Source organism: Ahaetulla prasina, chromosome 2 (assembly GCF_028640845.1).
Source record: "Ahaetulla prasina isolate Xishuangbanna chromosome 2, ASM2864084v1, whole genome shotgun sequence".
Classification (NCBI taxonomy): domain Eukaryota; kingdom Metazoa; phylum Chordata; class Lepidosauria; order Squamata; family Colubridae; genus Ahaetulla; species Ahaetulla prasina.
This window is the reverse complement of record NC_080540.1, coordinates 127,504,608-127,525,458: the sequence shown is the minus strand read 5'-3', so window position 1 is coordinate 127,525,458 and position 20,851 is coordinate 127,504,608. Positions and strand designations below refer to the sequence as shown.

Genomic DNA, 20,851 nt, shown 5'->3' with positions numbered 1-20,851 from the left:
CCTATTTTTGATATCCATGTATCTATATCCATACAGATGGTATTGTAGTGTGTGTAGTTTTCCCATATTTATATGGTTTGCCATGCATATGGCAGGTAAATCTGAATGACTTGCTCAAGTGAACATCCTGGCTGAACAAATTTGAATCAATTTCAACCTTAATATTTTACCTAGTATGGTTATACAAGGTCCTCATATGCTAGAATTTTATTGTCCAAGGAGTTCATTTTTGTCTTTTCTTTTCCTCCTTTGATAAATTTGTCCTGAAACCCAGAAGCAGCTAAATTCCATTTAATATATGCCACACTTTGGAAAATGTTTTCATCAGTTTAATCTATCATTCCATTGTATTTTATTTTTTGAAGTTAGATCTCAGTCTTTTAGGCATCACTATCATTTGGGTACAGGAACCATCTTCTGCATTCAAGATTGCTATGCTAAACATAATTAGGTACCCAGAACACTAGAATTTGATTTAGCATTTTTTTCTTTTCCCCTTAGATTTCCTGTGCAATCTCTTAATCTGTCTTTGCCCTCTTTGTTCCTTAGAACAAAGTGCCCTTCACCAATTTTTTCTAGAAAAGCAGGACTGGGAGTGTGGCATCTACTTCCCTCTATAAGACACATTTAATACATAGCCTATTAAGCTGATTTCCCTTCTTCAGGAAAGCCACTCTGAAAACTAGACAAGGATTGGACTGTTTTTATAAAAGGGAAAGTGAGAGACAGTTTGCCCAGAAAAGCAAAAACTGAGCTGAGATTTTAATTTAATTAATTTTAAAAAATAATTTTCTACAAATTAATTTTTGTAGAACTGGGCCAGCATATTCATTCCTGAACCATATACTGTCTCTATATTAATGCTACACCTTGAAGCTAAACTTGATGTCCTGCGGTTCCTCCAATTTACCTGTTAAGAAGCATAAATGCTTTGGTTTTCATGAGGAACTCCACTGACTGGAGATGGCCAACCTTTCAATTCTATTGTCTTGTGCCATTAACAGTTGTGTAGGGGGAAGTACAGCTTTTTAGATATTTATGGCACTATGCATGTCCAAATTCATTTACTGCCTATTCATCGCTTCTCTGTGCAACTGTTATTGCTATTCCAATGTTTAGAGCAATTCCTGTTATAGTTTTACAATAGCCCAACCAACAACATTTGTAAAATTCAAATCCATCCAGTTTGTTGAACTCATGCAACCTAAGTTTTTTAAAAAAGGAAATAAAAACATACAAATAAAAAATTGAAATGCTTGGGCAAATTAGGGTAATGCTGTGGAAAAGTTGCAGGAAAGGCTGAATATCCTGTTCAGACAGTGATCCTATATCAGGACCCAAATCCCAGAAAGACAGTTGTGATTCTTCCGAACAGGTTTGTTTATTGTTACACACTTACAGACAGAATCTGCCAAACTGAAGTCCTCTACTATCTACCTCCACCATATATTCTGAAAACTGTTGGGGAGGGGCTGTCTTCATCCTCTTTCTCTCACATAAAATATTTGGACTCAGCTGTCTCTTATTCCTCTGGAATACACCCCCTTCCTCCTGGGAATCCACCCAGCCTACTACATTCCATCACATCCTATTAATTTTTGTATCTGTTAAGAGGTCTACCTTGATTGAAATCCATATTGTAGATGTCTTGACGGACTCAGTAAGGAACAACTCTCAAGAGTTGTTTGGCCTTTGTCTTCCTCAATGTACTATTTTTTTTATTTTTTATTTTTTAATATTTGAATTTATATCCCGCCCTTCTCTGAAGACTTAGGGTGGCTTACATTGTGTAAGGCAATAGTCTCATCCTATTTGTATATTTATATACAAAGTCAACTTATTGCCCCCCCCCAACAATCTGGGTCCTCATTTTACCTACCTTATAAAGAATGGAAGGCTGAGTCAACCTTGGGCCTGGTGGGACTCGAGCCTGCAGTAATTGTAATTGCAGGCAGCTGTGTGTTAATAACAGGCTGCATTAGCAGCCTGAGCCACTTCCCAGCCATTTCCCTCTTCTTTAGTTTTATTTTAATATATAGAAGTTTATAAAGCTGAGATGAATGGGAATCTGTTACAGGTCTTCTATATGCAATTATTCATTGAAAATTTCCTGTCACAGGAAATAGAAGAGAAAAGCAGTGCTTGTGACTTATCACGTAGCCTGTCAGCCATGTATGATGGTCAATACACGGAAAAAATGAATCTCCTTGTATTGTTGTCTTACAGAATAACAAATGCTACCCTAGGAAGAAAAATACTGGGCAAGCCACAATATATGGTTGATGAGCTGCATTTAGCTTGATGGGAAAGAGATCATTTCTGTGGTTCATGAAATGCCCACAGTAGTCCAGGTTCTGATTCTGAAAAGCTGCCTTCAGGCCAGCTATAAATGTGACAGTCAATTAAGGTGGTTGTGTGCATTGTAATAATTGCCTAGTGCTTTCAATATTATGGAAATTAAGACATTCTAACTACAGAGCTGAGAGAGTTGTCTCAGTTTCTATATATATTAAAAATGCCCAAAGGATTTTCAGTGTTAAAGTAGAAGTGAAAACAATTTGGAAGCAAACCCCCCCCCCCCATTTCTATTCAATGTATTATGAGCAACAGGCAATCCCAAAGGTCTTTTTCTGAAAGGCAACTGGTCTTCGTTGTTGTTGTTGTTTTCCCCTCAAATGTTTTGCTTCTCATCCAAGAAACTTCTTCAGTACTGTGTTAGAACTGAAGACGCTTCTTGGATGAGAAGCAAAGCCTTTAGGAGAAACATGGCCTGGATGATTGAGAATCTCCATAGACATTGAGCAAAAGGCAAGCTTAGGTTTTCCGTGTAGCCCTACTATCATCTCTCTCAACAAATTCTGGGCAGCAATAGCAAGTTTTGAAGTAACTTAAAGTAACTTAGGGGCCTCTATGGCTCAGACTGCTAATGCAGTCTGTTATTAACAGCAGCTGCCTGCAATTACTGCAGGTTCTAGTCCCACCAGGGCCAAGGTTGACTCAGCCTTCCATCCTTTATAAGGTAGGTAAAATGAGGACCCAGATTGTTGGGGGCAATAAGCTGACTTTGTATATAAATATACAAATAGAATGAAGACTATTGCTAACATAGTGTAAGCCGCCCTGAGTCTTCGGAGAAGGGCGGGATATAAATGCAAAATGTAAGCCGCCCTGAGTCTTCGGAGAAGGGCGGGATATAAATGCAAAAAAAAAAGTAGAGAATTAAATAACATGGGATTTGATTTGAAGAAAGGCTCCCATGCCAATTTAACAAGAGGAGAGAAGGTGCAAATTTATTCCTTTCCTCAGACAGTAACTATAAGTTATTTTCTCTCTCCTCTGCTCAAATCTTCTGTATCAACTGAGAAATGTCTCCAAGGCTAGAAGCTGGGATGAACTGATCCAGGTCGTTCCAACTGATCAATTCCCCCCTTTCACTGAAACCCCAAAATAATCCCTCTACTCAACCCTTTTATCCCTTTTAATTTTTTTGGCATTGCAGGTTGATATTGTCGAAGGGAGGGGAGAAAGGAGAAAACCTTTGAATTTTCTCAGTATTGAATTTCAGCACAATGTTTTAAGGCACTTATTCTGCAATGGTTAATTTCTGTGGGTTGGTAGTTAGGAGAGGAATGGATTCTAGTCAACTACTGGATTTTCTTTCTTTCTTTCTTTCTTTCTTTCTTTCTTTCTTTCTTTCTTTCTTTCTTTCTTTCTTTCTTTCTTTCTTTCTTTCTTTCTTTCTTAAAGAAAATTACATTCATACAACTGGCGAAAAGTGAAAATTACAGAAATGATTATTTTAGTTAGTTTACTTATATCCTGCCTTTATTGTTTTTACAAATAACTCAAGGTGGTGAGCATATCCAACATATCTTCCTCCTCCTATTTTCTCCACAAAAACTCTGTGAGGTGGGTTGGGATGAGAGAGAGTGACTGACCCAAGGTCATCCAGCTGGTTTTCATGGCCAAGGTGGGCCATGAACTCAAGTCTCTTGTTTTCTAACCTGGTGCCTAAAACCCCTTTACCAAACTGACAGTGCTGTATGGAGAACTGGCAGACATAACTTCGCAATGAAACGGATAGTGTCTTAACTACCCCAAAAGTGTTTTGTCAGATTGGTGCTTGTAGCTATATTGTGACACCAGTTGGCTTGGTACCCCAGTCCCGAAAGGATGCTCATCCCATGAAGATTATGTGCCTTGTTGCCCTCCATTCCCAAAATGTATAACCATGGTATGAAATATTGCTATCTGTAATAATAACAATAAAGCAAGCCCTGAATTTAAAAAAAGGAAAGGAATAGAAGCAATAATGGAGAGAAGAATAAAAATTATCCCAGTTTGACTTTGTTCTAAAAATGCAAATATATGCTCCCTCATTTACATGTCTTATAAGATTCCCAGCTGTGGTTGTTACAATACTTAGCATGTGCTCCAACCTAGGACTGCTTATTGTAAATTGTATTCAGTGAGCCTTGCATCCTGGAAATGTGACAAGTAGACTTGCAGCCTTTTGAAGAAATATCCAGTATTTCATTAGTTGGCATTTGGCAAGTTAAAAATAGTACAATTGCCGTAAGATTTACTATTAGGATGCCACCTATTTTTTTTAACAAATCACTCATCATTTACTTTTAAGATATAGTCAAATATATAATTTGAAACTATTCAGTTTGTGCCCTTTTTTTCCAATTAAACCCTGAAAGAACAATGGGGGACAAAACTCCACCCAGTTATCCTGCAGCAAGCCCCAGTAAACAATAGGATATTTCTGAGTAAAACATGAATAAAATTTGCTATTTCTAAACCTCCTTATGCATAAGTAAAAGTTGCAGTCTTAATCATATCATATGACTTTGTAATAATCTCAATAGTTCCTCACCAGTGGTGGGTTTCAAAATTTTTTACTACCGGTTCTGTGGGTGTGGCTTGGTGGGCGTGGCAGGGGAAGGATGCTGTAAAATCTCCATTCCGTCCTGATCAGCTGGGACTCGGGAGGCAGAGAATAGATGGGGGTGGGGCTAGTCAGAGGTGGTATTTACTGATTCTCCAAACTACTCAAAATTTCCGCTACTGGTTATCCAGAACTGGTCAGAACCTGCTGAAACCTACTTCTGTTCCTGTCGTGTCCCACTCCTCCGCTGACGGCTGGGTCAGGGAAATCCGAATCAGGCTTGCCTCTGCAGCTCTGCCCAAAGTCCTAGCAAAGTCCTCAGAGCAGGCAGGAGACCAGTAAGTGACTTCAGCAAGATAAGTTCAACTTTTGCCTGACTCAGAGACTGCCAGAAAGTAGATCCTTTATATAGGCCATGGGGTGTGGCTCCATGACTCAGCACTCATTAAGGCCTGCCCCTCCCTTCCTTCTGTTGCCTCCGCCTCTCCAATCTTCTGATGCGAGGATTACTCCAATCAGCTGTTGTTGGGAGTAAACCCTCCTCAGGCTCACCTGCTGTGGAGGAGGGGGAGGGGTCTAGCTGCTCCGTTTGCCTGGGCATGGAGTCAGGGCTGGGGCAGGGAGATGCTCCTTCTTCTGCAGTTTGTGTGGGCATGGAGCCAGGACTTGGGCCAGGAGGCATACATTCCTCAGTGTTCGGGAGCAGGTAAGAAGGCCCCGGCTGCTCTGAGGGCGGGCAAGACACAACAGTTCCTCACCCCTGAAGCCACCTTGCTGAGATGCAGACATCTATTTCAGATCAAAACAGCCAGTTCATGCTGTTTTGAGATTCATGTGAAATTCCATGGGAAATATTGTTGGATCTATGACAATTGTAACATCATTGTTAAGCTACATAAACCATTATCTTTACTGAGACCAGTGGAACATGTAATCTAATATTAGAAGTGCCCTGAAACGAAGAACAGGAATCTTACTTCACTGCTCTGCAAATACAAAGAAAACATGCATTCTTCTGGAGAAAGCATAGCACCTACCAGAGGGTGTATATGGGTGTGGTTGTGGCTGGGTGTGAGTGTGCATTTGTGCATATTGGAAACATCAAGATGGCAATCAAGACCATGTGACAATGGTATCAGCCATCTTCTTGGCATCTTTTTACTCCCCCTGTGGATGTTCTGCCAGTGAAGAAATGGATTTAAAGAGTTATGTAGAAATGGATGTAAACTGTTATGTGGTGAACTTTAAAAAAATACTTGCTGCAAATAAAAGAAAGTGAGCAAGGGTTGGTGGATGTTCTCTATAGATGAAAAAAGATTTATTTTTAAATCAAACTGAAGAGACCAAACAATGTGTGAGGCAGCAATAGATACCTCTAATATGCAAATTGGAAATACAATGTGTAATGAAATTAATACAAGCTTGAGGCCACCAGATTTAATGCAAAACCATTGCTTGCAGTAGTCAGTTAATAGTTTGTGTTTCCTTTTCATTAAAATGAAGGATGGTATGTAATTAGCAACAATTGTTTATAGATCTGGTCCAAAGATATAAACCAGATGTTACATTGAAATGTTGCTGTGTCTGTGACCAAAGAGTGGGATACAAAAGTTACTTTGAATTAATAAAGGGGACATATTATAAACTCAGTGAGCCTAAAACAAACTGGCAACAAGGCATTGAAATGTGCTTATCTCCATGAAGCTTCAATGTGAACAAATTGTGAACAGCATTCTGGCTTAACTTGCCATTGGAATATGGCCCATTCTGAAACAGCTGATATGCTTATCCCTCTTTGGGGTGGCAAGTGAGTTTCACGTTACATAGAAGCCAAATCATTTGTGCTTCTATGAGTTTATTGGCTACACAGTCAATATGGTCATACCTGCCTGACAAGTGTACCAGAGAACTTATGTATTTGTAGGTACATAGTTCTGAATTTTACTTTTTCTTAGATCTATGCTTGAAGTAACTTTAGTGTATATTTTTTTTAAAAGAAGTGAAGCCATCTGAAAATGACATTCAAGTGGGGTGTGGGAGAAAGCAATTCAGAAATAAGATAGGTCAAAGGAGAAAAAAAAGAACATTTGGAGAAGATGAGGTCAAGGCTACAAAGAAACTGGCCACTGGTCCTGCTGTCCTCCAAAAAATAAGACTCTCCCTATAGGTAGCAAATTTAGATCTATCACTTTTGGGTCCAACATCTTTCTAGTTGTCAAAGTTGTTCTTTTCTGGTAGTTGGCTTTTCTTTGAAGAACTATTGCTTCAGGAGCAGAATACCTTCACCATTCTTTCTGACAAGCTGAGATGCCCACCAAAAATGGATTATATATTTTTTCTTTTCCTAGGTTCCATCCAGCAGCTGGTCTGATGGAGAGGATTCAAGCAATTGCTCAGAATGTCTCAGACATCGCAATGAAGGTGGATCAGATTCTTCGCAACAGTCTCCTAAATGGAAAATGTAAGAGCACCTTCAGGTGTGAAAAGAATAGTCTGGAGCCAGTATCTTTGTTTCTATGCAGTACACTGAATGAACTGAATCTGAGTCCCTCATGCTATAGTGCTTCTGTGTAGATCCAAGGTACCTTTTATTCCCCCCACGCCCAAACTCAGGTTTTTTTTTAATTTATTTACATTTATATCCTGCCCTTCTCCGAAGACTCAGGGCGGCTTACAGTGTGTAAGGCAATAGTCTCATTCTATTTGTATATTTACAAAGTCAACTTATTGCCCCCCTCAACAATCTGGGTCCTCATTTTACCTACCTTATAAAGGATGGAAGGCTGAGTCAACCTTGGGCCTGGTGGGGCTTGAACCTGCAGTAATTGCAAGCAGCTGTGTTTTAATAACAGGCAATCTTACAGCCTGAGCCACCACGGCCCTATTGCATTAAGGTGCAATAGTCTGACATGGAGGAAATCTGTCATGTCTTGTACTACGTACTATAGTGGATTAGATGTACAGTAGAACAAAAGAATGTGAGTGCAATCATTGAGAAGACTTTATGTGAAAAACTCTCTGGTTAAAGGTAGAAAGGAAAATGATGGCTTGAGAATGCCTATCAACAGCAAACAGACCTGTCACAGTTTTTCCAACTGTGATGATATGTCTTCTGTTTCTACTCAGTTAGGGTATTTATGCCTACATCTTTAGATAGTAATTAGCATGTACAAATACGCAGATCTGTACCTTTTTATAACCTTTTAGACAAATTGCATATAAAGTTAAACCAAACCAAACCAAATCTACTTTCTAAGTACCCACTCAGCCGGCTAAGCCATCAGTGAATCTTTCTCCACACTGTGGAGTTACATAAGAAGAAAGCAATTTGGCCTTTTGTGGAAGGAAATACTTAGATCCTCTATTCTTTTCTGGTCCATATAACATACCTCTACTTTCCTCCTATATCCATACAGAGTCCCACAGGGGCTTTTTCAAAAGGCAACTGGATTTTGTTTTTCCTTGAAGACATTTTGTTTCTTATCCAAAAAACTTCTTCCGTTCTGAACTGAACTGAAAAAGCTTCTTGCATGAGAAGCAAAACATCTTCAAGGAAAAACAAAATCCAGTTGCCTTTTGAAAAAGCATCTTTGGGACAACCATGACCTGGATGACTGAGAATCTCCATAGATATCCATGCAGGGATTATCAGCCAATTATCTGTTTGCTCATTCTGTTTCCTAATGGAGTTCATGTCTTTCTGATTGTTATGATTTATAAGCTATTTGTGCTTTACATTTCACATTAGGCTTAAGATCCTGGCCATCCCATGACTATCTGTGTAACGAAGAGTTAACATCTTTCATGTTTGGATTCTGTACAGATCACAAGCACTAACCCATCTTAAATCTGGCAATCTAGGCTAAGAATGAATGGAAACATAAGTTACAGCAAAGTTGTTGTAGGCATATTTTAATTCTAGACTTGAAAAATGGAATGTGGAAAATTAGTGAAAAGAACATTCATAATCAAATCTTTCTTCCACATGGTTTCAAACTGTGGAAATTACACCATGGACGTTTGCACATTCAGTTCTGTTTGGCAGCTTTTGTGCACATGGGGGAAAGGAGAGGAGACCCTGTTAACATTGGCCTCATTTGACTCTGATGGGGATGGAAGAGTTACTAACTGCAAAGCCATTGATAGGTGGAATGTCAAACATCATGAGCTGTAATCCTCACTGTTAGAACTGCCAAGCCATCTCCTAAGTCAGCAGCAGGAACACGGTGGAAGGGAGGGGAAGGAGGGAGGGAGCCCGTCCCCTTGGCAACAGATGCATATCCTGAGGACACCTTTGTCCTACTTCTTTCTTCAGCGTTCCTCACTGTGTGTATCACCTCCTTTTAGTGGATGGATACGCTAAAAGCCATAATCCTGGGGAAATCATGCTACAGTGATTTGGTTTGTTTCCTACTGAGCCACTGAAGAAAATGATCCCCAACAGAACCATTAAAATACGTGCCTTAAATCCCATGCAGACTCATCAGCTTTGCTTTCTGTTGTTGTTGTTCCTGCTCTCCATAACGCATGCCTTATAGTCTCTTCTTCTAGGCTGGCTTTCGTTCTGAGCTAATCAACAGCACCTACAGCAGTTGCTCTGCCTTTCTTAATTTGCCATGGGAATCAAACGGGGCAATTATCACAGTAATCCTGTCAGGTTTATGTATTAAGCTGTGGGTTGTCAAGCTTGGGGCTTGTAGCATTTGGGTCCTCTACCCACAAAAACGTGGGCACTAACTAGTGTTTAATCCAGTATCCAGGGAAGCCTTTCTGTTATGTGCTTATTTATTGTTTACGTATTATTTATTACCCAAACTTCTGTACTGCAACAATCCAAAGATCCTGAGTGTTTTACATGTTCATGTTATAATAAATAAGAGTAAAAGCAATATATAAAAGCTGCAAGAATAGTGAACACTAATTATAATCCTGCCTATCAACAGTCTCAGGGGTAGCATCATCCTTTGATTCCATCCCCAAAAGTCATCTGAAAGAGAAAGGCCTTAACATTGAGATAGAAATTTAACAGGGAAGGAGTTTGGAATCTGTCTGGGGATTACTGTGTGGCCTTTAATATCTTCCTGATAAAAAGAATATTTATTTAATATCTTCCTGATAAAAAGATTTTTTTTCAGATAGACTTTTCAACATCCTACACCTGCAGTGAATAGCATCTTGGCAGCTTCTAAAATAATCCAGCCTTCAGGAGAGGCCTTGAGGGAGAAAAGTGTGCTTTTCCACATATTTTAGTTTTCCAATGATGCCTCAACAACTTCATTGACTATATCTGAGCTCCTATATCACATTAAGACATAATGTCTTTTTTGTATGTGTGTGTGTTAAGTATTAGGTTTGAACCCATCAACTGAGCTTTATTCAATACACTATGGTAAAAATTCATGACCTAGCATTATGTACTCTCTAAATCCAGCCAGTGTCTCTCTCCCTAAAGAAAGTTTTGCAAGTTCTCATTGATAGTGCATTAATATTCAAAGATTTAATCACCGATAATGGGGCTGACCAGGTATGCATTACAAAGCTTGGTTAAGTATCAGGTATAAGAAGCCCCTCAAATTTTGTGCCCATGTGGATTTTGGGTGTGCCATTAGCCATGATCCCGGGGAAGTGGGATGGGTGTTGCCATTGCCATCCAAGATGTTCTAGGGCTTCCAGAAGTGCAACTCCAGACATTGCTGGATCTGGGACCTTATTTATAAAGTTGAGCCTTAGAGATCAGATGAGGTCACTGCAAGGATACCAGCATCCCTGATGTGAGGCTTCTTCTCTACTTAAGCCATTTGATCCTGAAGCAAAAATTGGTGGTAGAGTACCCTAGACTTTCAACTCTTGAGGAATTTAATTTGCCTTCTTTAGACCAAGAATATGTTCTGACTCAGGAATTTATAGCAATTATGGATCTGATTCAGATTATTGATGGCTCACTGCATAGTGGGGAGTTAGTCTTTTTCTTGTATATAGTATGTAGTATAATAAAGATGTAGTCATCAGTCCCTTATCATTGAGATATTACTTCCAATTAGCCATGAACTTCTCTGTGGTTACCCCTGTTGCATGGAGAAAAGAGCAATTTGTTTGCCTGAAGCACCAGGTGGACCTGTTGGGGTTCCAGAGGGAACTTGAAGTTCTAATGCCACGATAGTGAACCTATGGCACTACCGTGATGGTGTGCCAGAAGTGGCACAAAGAGCCCTCTCTGTGGGCATGTGCACTGGCCAGCTGGTCTTCACGGATGCCGGAAAACAGCCAAAAAAACCCAGCCAAAAAACAGGCATGTGCGCACCGGCCAGCTGGTCTTCGGGTTTCCAGTGCTCCAGCGTGCATGAAGACCAGCTGGCTGATGCACATGCACACCGGCCAGCTGGTCTTCAGATTTCCGGTGCTCCAGCACACCCATATGCACACGCAAATGCGTTCCAGTTTGGGTCCTGAAAAGATTCACCATCACTGTTCTAGTGCATGGTTCAACCAAAGCCTTAGTTGCTCTATAAAATGAATATGTGATGGGAGCCAGATTTTTGTACCTGGTGTCTTTTGTTGTGTTCAGACCTCACCCCCACCCCAATTCAGATCTTTTACCTTTTTTTTTTGTTTAAAACATCACTTGAACCCCATCTCTTCCCTTTGACCTTTTGCCCCTTCAGAAAGGCAAAGGGGGCATAGAGTATCTTAAGGAAATTAATTCCAATCCAAAGGGTCCATTGACTCCTAAGGTCAATGTTGTTTAAATCAGAGTTTCACTCACACCTTGAACACTGTTCTGCTTTTTTCCCCAAGAGCTTTCTTTATCATATCATATATACTTGGAAATGAAGCCTTTGCCTTCCTGAATCAAAGACTTAATCTTCGAAATTGCCAATGGATTTCATTATGATGATTAATGTGGCAGATGCGACAGCACTTTATGACTGCCTGTCTAACCAAGCTACCGTGTGGTGACCCTCAAATATTAAATATTGACAATTTCCCTCTCAGTGTTATTTGCCCACCCAGTGGCTCCAAATAGCTGTGGATCCCATGTCTCCCCAGGCAAGAGAGAATGCAAGGAAGCCAAGAAACTATAGCCGGTGGCTGTTTTAATATCAGTTTTTAACATCCATCTTTAATCTGCAGATAAGGTTCTTAATAAAGCTGAGTAGCAATGACCTTATTTAACATTAGGGACATGAATAATTGCATAGGTTTCAGAAAACTAGTCATGAAAACAAATGGAGCACATTATAAATAGTTGATAAAGGCCTTGCTGGCTTTCTTTCATATGAATAATGGATCATGCCAAAGTGGAGCTTGCTGAGTGAGTGCTAAGCATGTGCTATACAGGGACAGGCAGAGGTATTCCAGTATGTACTCCATGATATTACTTGTAGCACAACTAATATCATGCATTCACTTCAGTGGGGCGCTGTGGAAGCCCATGTCCTAGCTGGGACTGATGTTGTTCCCTGGAGTCTCCTGACTCTACTCCTTGCTGTCTCCATCTCTGCTTGCCTTCCTGAAAGGGTTGTTGGCCTAGTGCAAAATTGTCAAGCTTGGGTAGATTCCTTCTCTGTTTGACTGCCAAAGTGGAATTGGTTATGTTGGACCAAAAAACCGGCTGTTATGGAGCCTGCTGTGGCCTTTGGTCAAAGAATTGCAATCATAGCATGATTGTAGCTAAAGCTGAAAGACTGACTAAGACAAGCATGAACAAATTCTCCATCCAGTTATGTATAGCACATTGGCGCATATCTCAAGGAAATAGAATTTGTTTACATTTTATCTGGTCTAGAAGATTTCTGTGCCTCTAATTATTTGTCTCATTGATGGCCTGTAAGTTAATTAGTTATTACCATAAATCTGTGCTGTCATTTGCACATGTTGAAAGGTTTTTAAAGATGCCGTTAGAAATGTAGGGTCCAGTAGACACAACCTCAAACGATGACAAATTGCTAAAAATGAAATTTGGACCAGCTATTAATCTGCTGTGCATTGCTTAAGAAGCCAAATTAAAAGAAGCCATGAGACTGGCTAAACCTCCATTTAGGCTTCACTGCAGTTAAAAATGGTAGTGCAGTTTTGTTTTTAAATATTCTTTCTGCTGCCCTGTTAAGCTTAATGCAAGTTAAGGACAATGAAAGGAAGCAGATTTTTAAACATTCAGGGGATTGCACCTTTCAAGGTGGAACACATCATGTGAGTCCCATTGATTTTTATATTGTGAATTAAGTTCTTCCCATTGAGCATAGAATTACCTGGGTAGACAGGATATTACACATGTGGTCTCTCTATCCAAACCTAGTTATGAGATCTGAACCAAAACCTATTGAAACAAAAGGTTTAACAACTTCAATATTCTTTAGCCCTAAAATCTGTCTTAAAGGTGCTACACGAATTTCTGAACTTGTAAAAGCCAGAAGGTTGGGCCTGAGGGATGATAGATAGATAGATAGATAGATAGATAGATAGATAGATAGATAGATAGATAGATAGATAGATAGATAGATAGATAGATAGATAATAGAGAGAGATAATAAAAGGAAAAGACAGAAATTACAAAAATAATAATTAAACAGAAAACTGCAGAGTAGTGTCAGATATAATTATAAGAAAATTCAAACTACTTCATTAGAAGAAACATCTCACTTTTACTCTTATTTTTCAATTTGGTTTAACAAATACAGAGAGAGTTGCATGGTAATTTAACACTTTGTCACATTCAGAACTGTTGTATTTAGCTGCTATTTATGTCAAATTTTAGATTAGCTATAATAATGAAATGACATAACTGAAGAAGTTAAACGTCTTATTTTAAGAGAATTCAAAAGCTTGTATGAGGCAAGTGGCGATCCACAGGATTGTACTCCATAGTTTTCAGATTAAAAGAAGAGGGAGTCAAACTATTCTCCAAAGCACCTGAGGGTAGAACAAGAAGCAATGGGTGGAAACTAATCAAGGAGAGAAGCAACTGAGAACTAAGGAGAAATTTCCTGACAGTCAGAACAATTAATCAGTGGAACAACTTGCTTGCAGAAGTTGTGAATGCTCCGACACTGGAAGTTTTTAAGAAGAGATTGGATAGCCATTTGTCTGAAATGGTGTAGGGTTTCCTGCCTGGGCAGGGGGTTGGATTAGAAGACCTCCAAGGTCCCTTCCAACTCTGTTATTATTATTATTAAATGAAAACTTAGTATTAGACTTGTTTTTTTTCATGTCTGAAGTATTTTGGAGATTGCTGTGTGCTCCCATAGTTTCATCTGCTATATTTTTAAGAAAGGAATTAGAAGTGTTTTCAGTAAAAAGCCTAAAGTATCCTAGTAAGAGCTTAGCATTTATAAAGCCAGCCCAGTCTATTTTATAGATACAGTATATACAATTTAATAATACTGAGTAGATAAATAACATCTAAAAAAGGAAATTCACCATTTAAGACTTGTTGCATTCTATATTAAATCATCTTCAATATTAATTTGGGCTTTATGGCTTTATGGGATTGGAGCTTTTGCATAATTTATGATTATTTGGTTTAAATGTGAAGGGAAAAACAGAGATTGGAAACCATCTATTTCACTCCTGAAAGAAGGATTTTTCATAACGAAGCATTCAATATATTTAGAAGGACAATCAAGACTCCTAACAATAGGGAGAAAATCTTGCCTAAAAGGAAAAGTCTTGTGCTAGTTCCAGAGTCTGAAAATGTGTAGGTGTATTTCTGTAGGTTTCTTTAATTGGAAAACTGCAGAGTAATATTTGGAGAAGAGCAAATAAATAAATAATTCTACTACCCATATGAATGAATTTAATTTGCATACATTTAAATGCAAATAAAACATATTTTTCCTCCCTTCCTCCTCCTTCCACTTGGCATACCATCTGTGTTGGATGTGGGGGAACACAAGCTGTTTCAAAGGACAGAGTGGTTTGGCTGCTTCAATGATATGAAATACTGTTAGGTAATCCACACTTCATATCATCTTCCAACTTCCCTCCCTCTTTCCCACAGCCATAGAAGGCCGACGGGACCAGTGTGAAGTGCCCAGAGATCCCAAGTACCCCGATTGCTCTGGAAAAGTAGAGGTGAGTATGCAAGATTTAAAATTATATTCTGATTAGGAGCAATGAGAAGATCTGCTCTCTTATTGAATGACAAGTTAAAAACAACAATTAAAACCTTTTGAGGAGGAGGTAACCTTTTTCTAGCAAGCAAAATAGCAATCAGCGAATCTCATCCACTCTCAAGCACGCCCATCACTCTCAAGTTTCCCTCGAGTTAGACGCAAAGCTGTGAAGTGTACAGGACTTGATTTATGACAACAATTAGTCATATGACAGGTAGTTGGGTAGGCTGAATGCCACCACGTGTTTACTGGACCCGTGCCCCTCCTGGCTGGTGCTGGCCACTCAGGAGGTGACACGAGGTGACACGAGGCTGGCTCCAGGCGATTACGAGTGCCTCCTTGTTGGAGGGAGTCTTTCCAGCCACCTTGAAAGAGGCGGTGGTGAGGCCCCTCCTCAAGAAGCCCTCCCTGGACCCGGCTGTCTTAGGTAATTATCGTCCGGTCTCCAACCCGCTCGCGGGCGAAGGTTGTAGAGAGTATGGTGGCATATCAGTTTCCTCTGCACCTGGATGAAACTGTCTATCTAGACCTGCTCCAGTCCGGTTTCCGCCCGGTTACAGCACGGAGACGGCTTTGGTCGCGTTGGTGGATGATCTCTGAGGGCCAGGGATAGGGGTTGTTCCTCTGCCCTGGTCCTATTAGACCTCTCAGCGGCTTTCGATACCATCGACCATGGTATCCTGCTGCGCCGGTTGGGGGATTGGGAGTGGAGGCACCGCTTATCGGTGGTTCTCCTCCTATCTCTCCGACCGTCGCAGACGGTGTTGACAGGGGGCAGAGGTCGGCCCCGAGGCGCCTCACTTGTGGGTGCCGCAGGGTCGATTCTCTCGCCTTCTGTTCAACATCTATATGAAGCCGCTGGGTGAGATCATCAGTGGCTTCGTGTGAGGTACCAGCTGTACGCTGATGACACCCAGCTGTACTTTTCCACACCGGGCCACCCCAATGAAGCTATCAAGTGCTGTCCCGGTGTTTGGAAGCCGACGGGTCTGGATGGGGAGAAACAGGCTCAAGCTCAATCCTCCAAGACTGAGTGGCTGTGGATGCCGGCATCCCGGTACAGTCAGCTGAGTCCTCGGCTGACTGTTGGGGCGAGTCATTGGCCCCGATGGAGAGGGTGCGCAATCTGGGCGTTCTCCTGGATGAACGGCTGTCTTTTGAAGACCATTTGACGGCCGCTCCAGGAGAGCTTTTCACCAGGTTCGCCTGGTGCGCCAGTTGCGCCTTTCTAGACCGGGATGCCTTATGCACGGTCACCACGCCTCGTGACGCCTCGCCTGGATTACTGCAATGCTCTCACATGGGGCTCCCTTGAGGGGCATCCGGAGGCTTCAGTTGGTCCAGAATGCGGCTGCGCTGGTGATAGAGGGAGCCCTCGGGCTCCCGTGTTACACCTATCCTGCGCAGACTGCACTGGCTACCTGTGGCCTTCCGGTGCGCTCAAGGTGTTGGTGACAATCTTTAAAGCGCCCATGGCATAGGGCCGGGCTATTTACGGGACCGCCTACTGCTTCCAAATACCTCTCACCGACCAGGCGCCTCCCACAGAGAGGGACTCCTCAGGGTGCCGCCAGCTAGGCAGTGCTGCCTGGCGACACCCAGGGAAGGGCCTTCTGTGGGGCTCACCTCTGGAACGAACTCCCCAGGACTTCGCCAACTTCCGACCTCCGAACCTTTCGTCGCGAGCTTAAAACGCACTTATTCATCTGCGCGGGACTGGATTAGATTTTAAAGTTATTGGTTTTAAGGGGTTTTTTATTATTTATATTGTTTTTAAATTAGGCAATAGAATAAGTTTTTTAATTGTTGTTTTTTAATTTGTATTTATATGTATTTTAACTGCCTGTGAACCGCCCTGAGTCCTTAGGGAGATAGGGCGGTATATAAATTTGAAAAAAATAAATAAATAAATAAATAAATAAATAAATAAATAAATGTCCTAGCTGGGACTGATGTTGTTCCCTGGAGTCTCCCGACTCTACTCCTTGCTGTCTCCATCTTTGCTTGCCTTCCTGAAAGGGTTGTTGGCCTAGTGCAAAATTGTCAAGCTTGGGTAGATTCCTTCTCTGTTTGACTGCCAAAGTGGAATTGGTTATGTTGGACCAAAAAACCGGCTGTTATGGAGCCTGCTGTGGCCTTTGGTCAAAGAATTGCAATCATAGCATGATTGTAGCTAAAGCTGAAAGACTGACTAAGACAAGCATGAACAAATTCTCCATCCAGTTATGTATAGCACATTGGCGCATATCTCAAGGAAATAGAATTTGTTTACATTTTATCTGGTCTAGAAGATTTCTGTGCCTCTAATTATTTGTCTCATTGATGGCCTGTAAGTTAATTAGTTATTACCATAAATCTGTGCTGTCATTTGCACATGTTGAAAGGTTTTTAAAGATGCCGTTAGAAATGTAGGGTCCAGTAGACACAACCTCAAAGGATGACAAATTGCTAAAAATGAAATTTGGACCAGCTATTAATCTGCTGTGCATTGCTTAAGAAGCCAAATTAAAAGAAGCCATGAGACTGGCTAAACCTCCATTTAGGCTTCACTGCAGTTAAAAATGGTAGTGCAGTTTTGTTTTTAAATATTCTTTCTGCTGCCCTGTTAAGCTTAATGCAAGTTAAGGACAATGAAAGGAAGCAGATTGCTTCATTCAGGGGATTGCACCTTTCAAGGTGGAACACATCATGTGTGTTAAGTTTGGGTATTGACGAGGCAGGAGACCAGGTTAGTGACAACAGCTCTTTAATATAGTGTGACCCAGCAAAACTCTGGAGAAAAACCTCTCCTTATATACACTTCAGCCTGAGGCTGCATCCAATCAGAACCGAGATATTTCCCGCCTAAAACTCCCGCCAAAACTTACAGTAATACATTACACTCCTTCCCTCCCAGAAGGCACTTTGCCAATATTTGCATATTACTTCTCTACGTAGTCCTGCAGGTACGTGGGGCGTCTCCTGACTCTCCCGGACCTGCGCAGTTCACTTTCTGGAGTTGAGTCGAGCTTGCCGGAGGGACTTTTCGTTCCTCTGAGCTCCTCCTCCCGGCCATCCGGCCCTGGATTATCCCCCGGCTCGGACCTGCTGTCCTCTAGAGGGACCGGAGGGTGTCGCTGGACCTCGCCTGACTCAGATAAGTCTCTGTTTGGTTCTTTGCTTACGCTTTCTGTTTGTTCTTGGCGCCGTCAGCTGTGGGGTTAATTAAATCATAGTCAGGGCTGTTCTCGCCTAATTCTGCCTTATCGCTCAATCTGTTTCTTAATTGATCTATGTGGCGCCCAGATTCTGCCATCGTCTAGTTCCACTAGATAAGATTTGGGGCCCGTTTGTCTATGACTATCCCCTCTTCCAGTTAGGGCCGTCGCTGTAATTATGTGCCCACACGAGTCTCCTATGTTTAACTCTCGGATTCTATCTGGTTTTGTTTTGAACCCGTCCTGTACGTAGTTCGGGTGTAGCCGGTCTAGCGGGCACCGTAGCTTCCGCCCCATTAATAGCTCGGCTGGGCTGCGGCCGGTGGCCACACAGGGGGTCCTGTGTTGACGGTTAGGATTGCGCCGATTTGTGCCTGCCAATCGCCGGGGCCGCTTCGTGATAGCGCTTCTTTCGCACTCCGGACAAAACGTTCAGCAAGGCCGTTCGACGCAGGGTGGAACGGCGCTGAGAGGGCATGTCGGATGCCCTCTTCAGCCAGGTACCCTTCAAATAATGCTGCGGTGAACTGTGGGCGTTATCGGACACGAGGGTGTCCGCAGTGCGTGGCGAAAAGGTGTTTTAGTGCTGAGATGACAGCTCCGCGTTGTGGATTTCATTAGGATGATCTCCAGCCATTTGGAGAATGCATCCACCACAATTAGAAATGTTTGGCCGTGGAAGGGCCGCAAAATCAATGTGTATGCGGGACCAAGGGCCTTGGGGTTTCTCCCACTCCAAAACTGGGGCCGTGGGTGGTAGTGGTCTGATTCCTGACATACTTGGCATCGGCCAACCCTGTCACTGATTTCCTGTCCATTAGGGGCCACCAGACATAGCTCCTAGCCAAACCCTTCATCCTTACAATTCCTGGGTGACCTCATGCAGGAGTTCCAGGACTTTTTCTCAGCTTCTCTGGAACTACCACCCTATCCCCCAGAGCAGGCACCCCTTGCACAGACAATTCCCTTTTTCTTTACAAATTCCTTGAAACGCTCGCCCGCGAGCGGGCCATCCCTTTGAACCCAACTGATTACAGTTCTTAAAACAACGTCCCGGTAGGAGGCCCGAGCCACTTCCTGCGATGTGACTGGCCCCGAGTCCAAAGAGTCAATTAGTAGAACGGGTGTGCCCGGGTGGGGTCCTCGATTTCCTGGCAATGGGCATCTGCTCAATGCGTCCGCATGCCCCAGCTCCTTTCCAGGCCGATGCTGCAGCTTGTAGGAGTATGCGGTCAAAAAATAGTCCATCTGGTCAGTCTAGGTGAGAGTGCTACTGGCGTTGGGCGGTCGCCAGCCAGTAACCCCAATAGCGGTCTGTGATCAGTAACAATTTCAAATCTCGCCCAAAACGATTCGTGAAATTTTTCACCCTGACACTATTGTAGAGCCTCCCTATCTAGCTGGCTGTAATTCCTCTCAGCCGGGACATCGCTCGTGAATAGAACGCTATAGGGGCTTCAGTGCCGCTTTGGGAGTCTGTGGCTAAGTACCGCTCCTACTCCATAGGGGACGATCACAAACCAATACTAACGGCAGTCTGTTGTTGTATTGTATTAACAGGCTATCGCTTGATAGCAAACTTTTACTGCCTCAAATGCCCTATTCTCTGACTTCCCCACGACCAAACAGTGTTTTTCCAAGCAATTTATGCAGCGGTTCAGCAACGGTTGCCTTGTCTTTTAAAAACACGGCGTAAAGTTTACCAGACCCAGGAAAGCCTGGAGTTCTGTCTTGTTTTTGGGTGCTGGGGCTCTCTTTATCGCCTTGACTTTGCTCTCAGTGGGTGAATCCTTTTGTCTATTCTATAGCCCAAAATTCAACAGATTCGACCCCTATCTGACACTTGCTTGCTTTGACTTTTAATCCTGCCGACCTAAAAATGGCCAAAACTTTCCTTAATCGCTTCCCCAGTTCTCTTAAATCTTCCCCTGATACCAACACATCATCGAAGTAGGGTACGACTCGGTAACCCTTGTAGGAGCCGCCCATCAAATTTTGAATAGCCGGGCCACACTCACCCGAACTGTAACCGGTGCACTTAAAGGCACCTGCGTTACAATGGTCTGGGCCTCAGCTGTGCTAGCATCTACGGGTAGCTGTTGGTACGCTTGTGCCAAGTCTAATTTGGCGAAAACTTGTCCGTGTCCTAGTGAGTGCAATAAGTGTTGCACTACTGGAACTGGGTAGGCGCTTTTGCAATGCTTTGTTCAAGGTAGCCTTGTAATCAGCGCAAATTCTTATGGACCCGTCTGGTTTTATAGGGTGACGATTGGCGCCTCCCATTTGGCATGGTCAACTGGCACTAGTATCCCCTGGCTGACTAATTTATCTAACTCTTTGTCGATTTTAGGTTTGAGTGCAAAAGGAACCCTCCTTGCCTTTAACCTAATGGGAGCTATTTGGGGGTCTAAATTGAAGGAGATAGGGGTCCCTTGTACTTGCCTAAACGGTCCTCGAATACGCCTGCGAATTCCTCCAGTAGGGCGTTTGCAGGTTGCATCCGCTCCGTGGACGCCAGTCACCCCATTCCCAACGCCTGAACCAGTCTAGCCCCAGCAAGCTTGGCAAGGTTCCTCGACTAACGTGATGGGCAGGGTCTTTCGTATGTCCCAGACTTGACCTCGACGGTCGTTGTCCTCGAACAGGGA

At 42.3% G+C, this 20,851-nt stretch overlaps 1 protein-coding gene across 2 annotated transcripts in view; it reads left to right on the top strand.

Annotated features, from left to right (window-relative positions):
• The window catches only part of MGAT5B (alpha-1,6-mannosylglycoprotein 6-beta-N-acetylglucosaminyltransferase B), a 301,884-nt gene that overhangs the window by 155,168 nt on the left and 125,865 nt on the right, over positions 1-20,851 (top strand). For both annotated transcript variants that reach the window (XM_058172876.1, XM_058172875.1), the window contains exons 4-5: positions 7,243-7,355; positions 14,892-14,965. In XM_058172876.1, the coding sequence (XP_058028859.1) occupies positions 7,243-7,355; positions 14,892-14,965 (187 nt within the window). The remainder of the gene's footprint in view (positions 1-7,242; positions 7,356-14,891; positions 14,966-20,851) is intronic.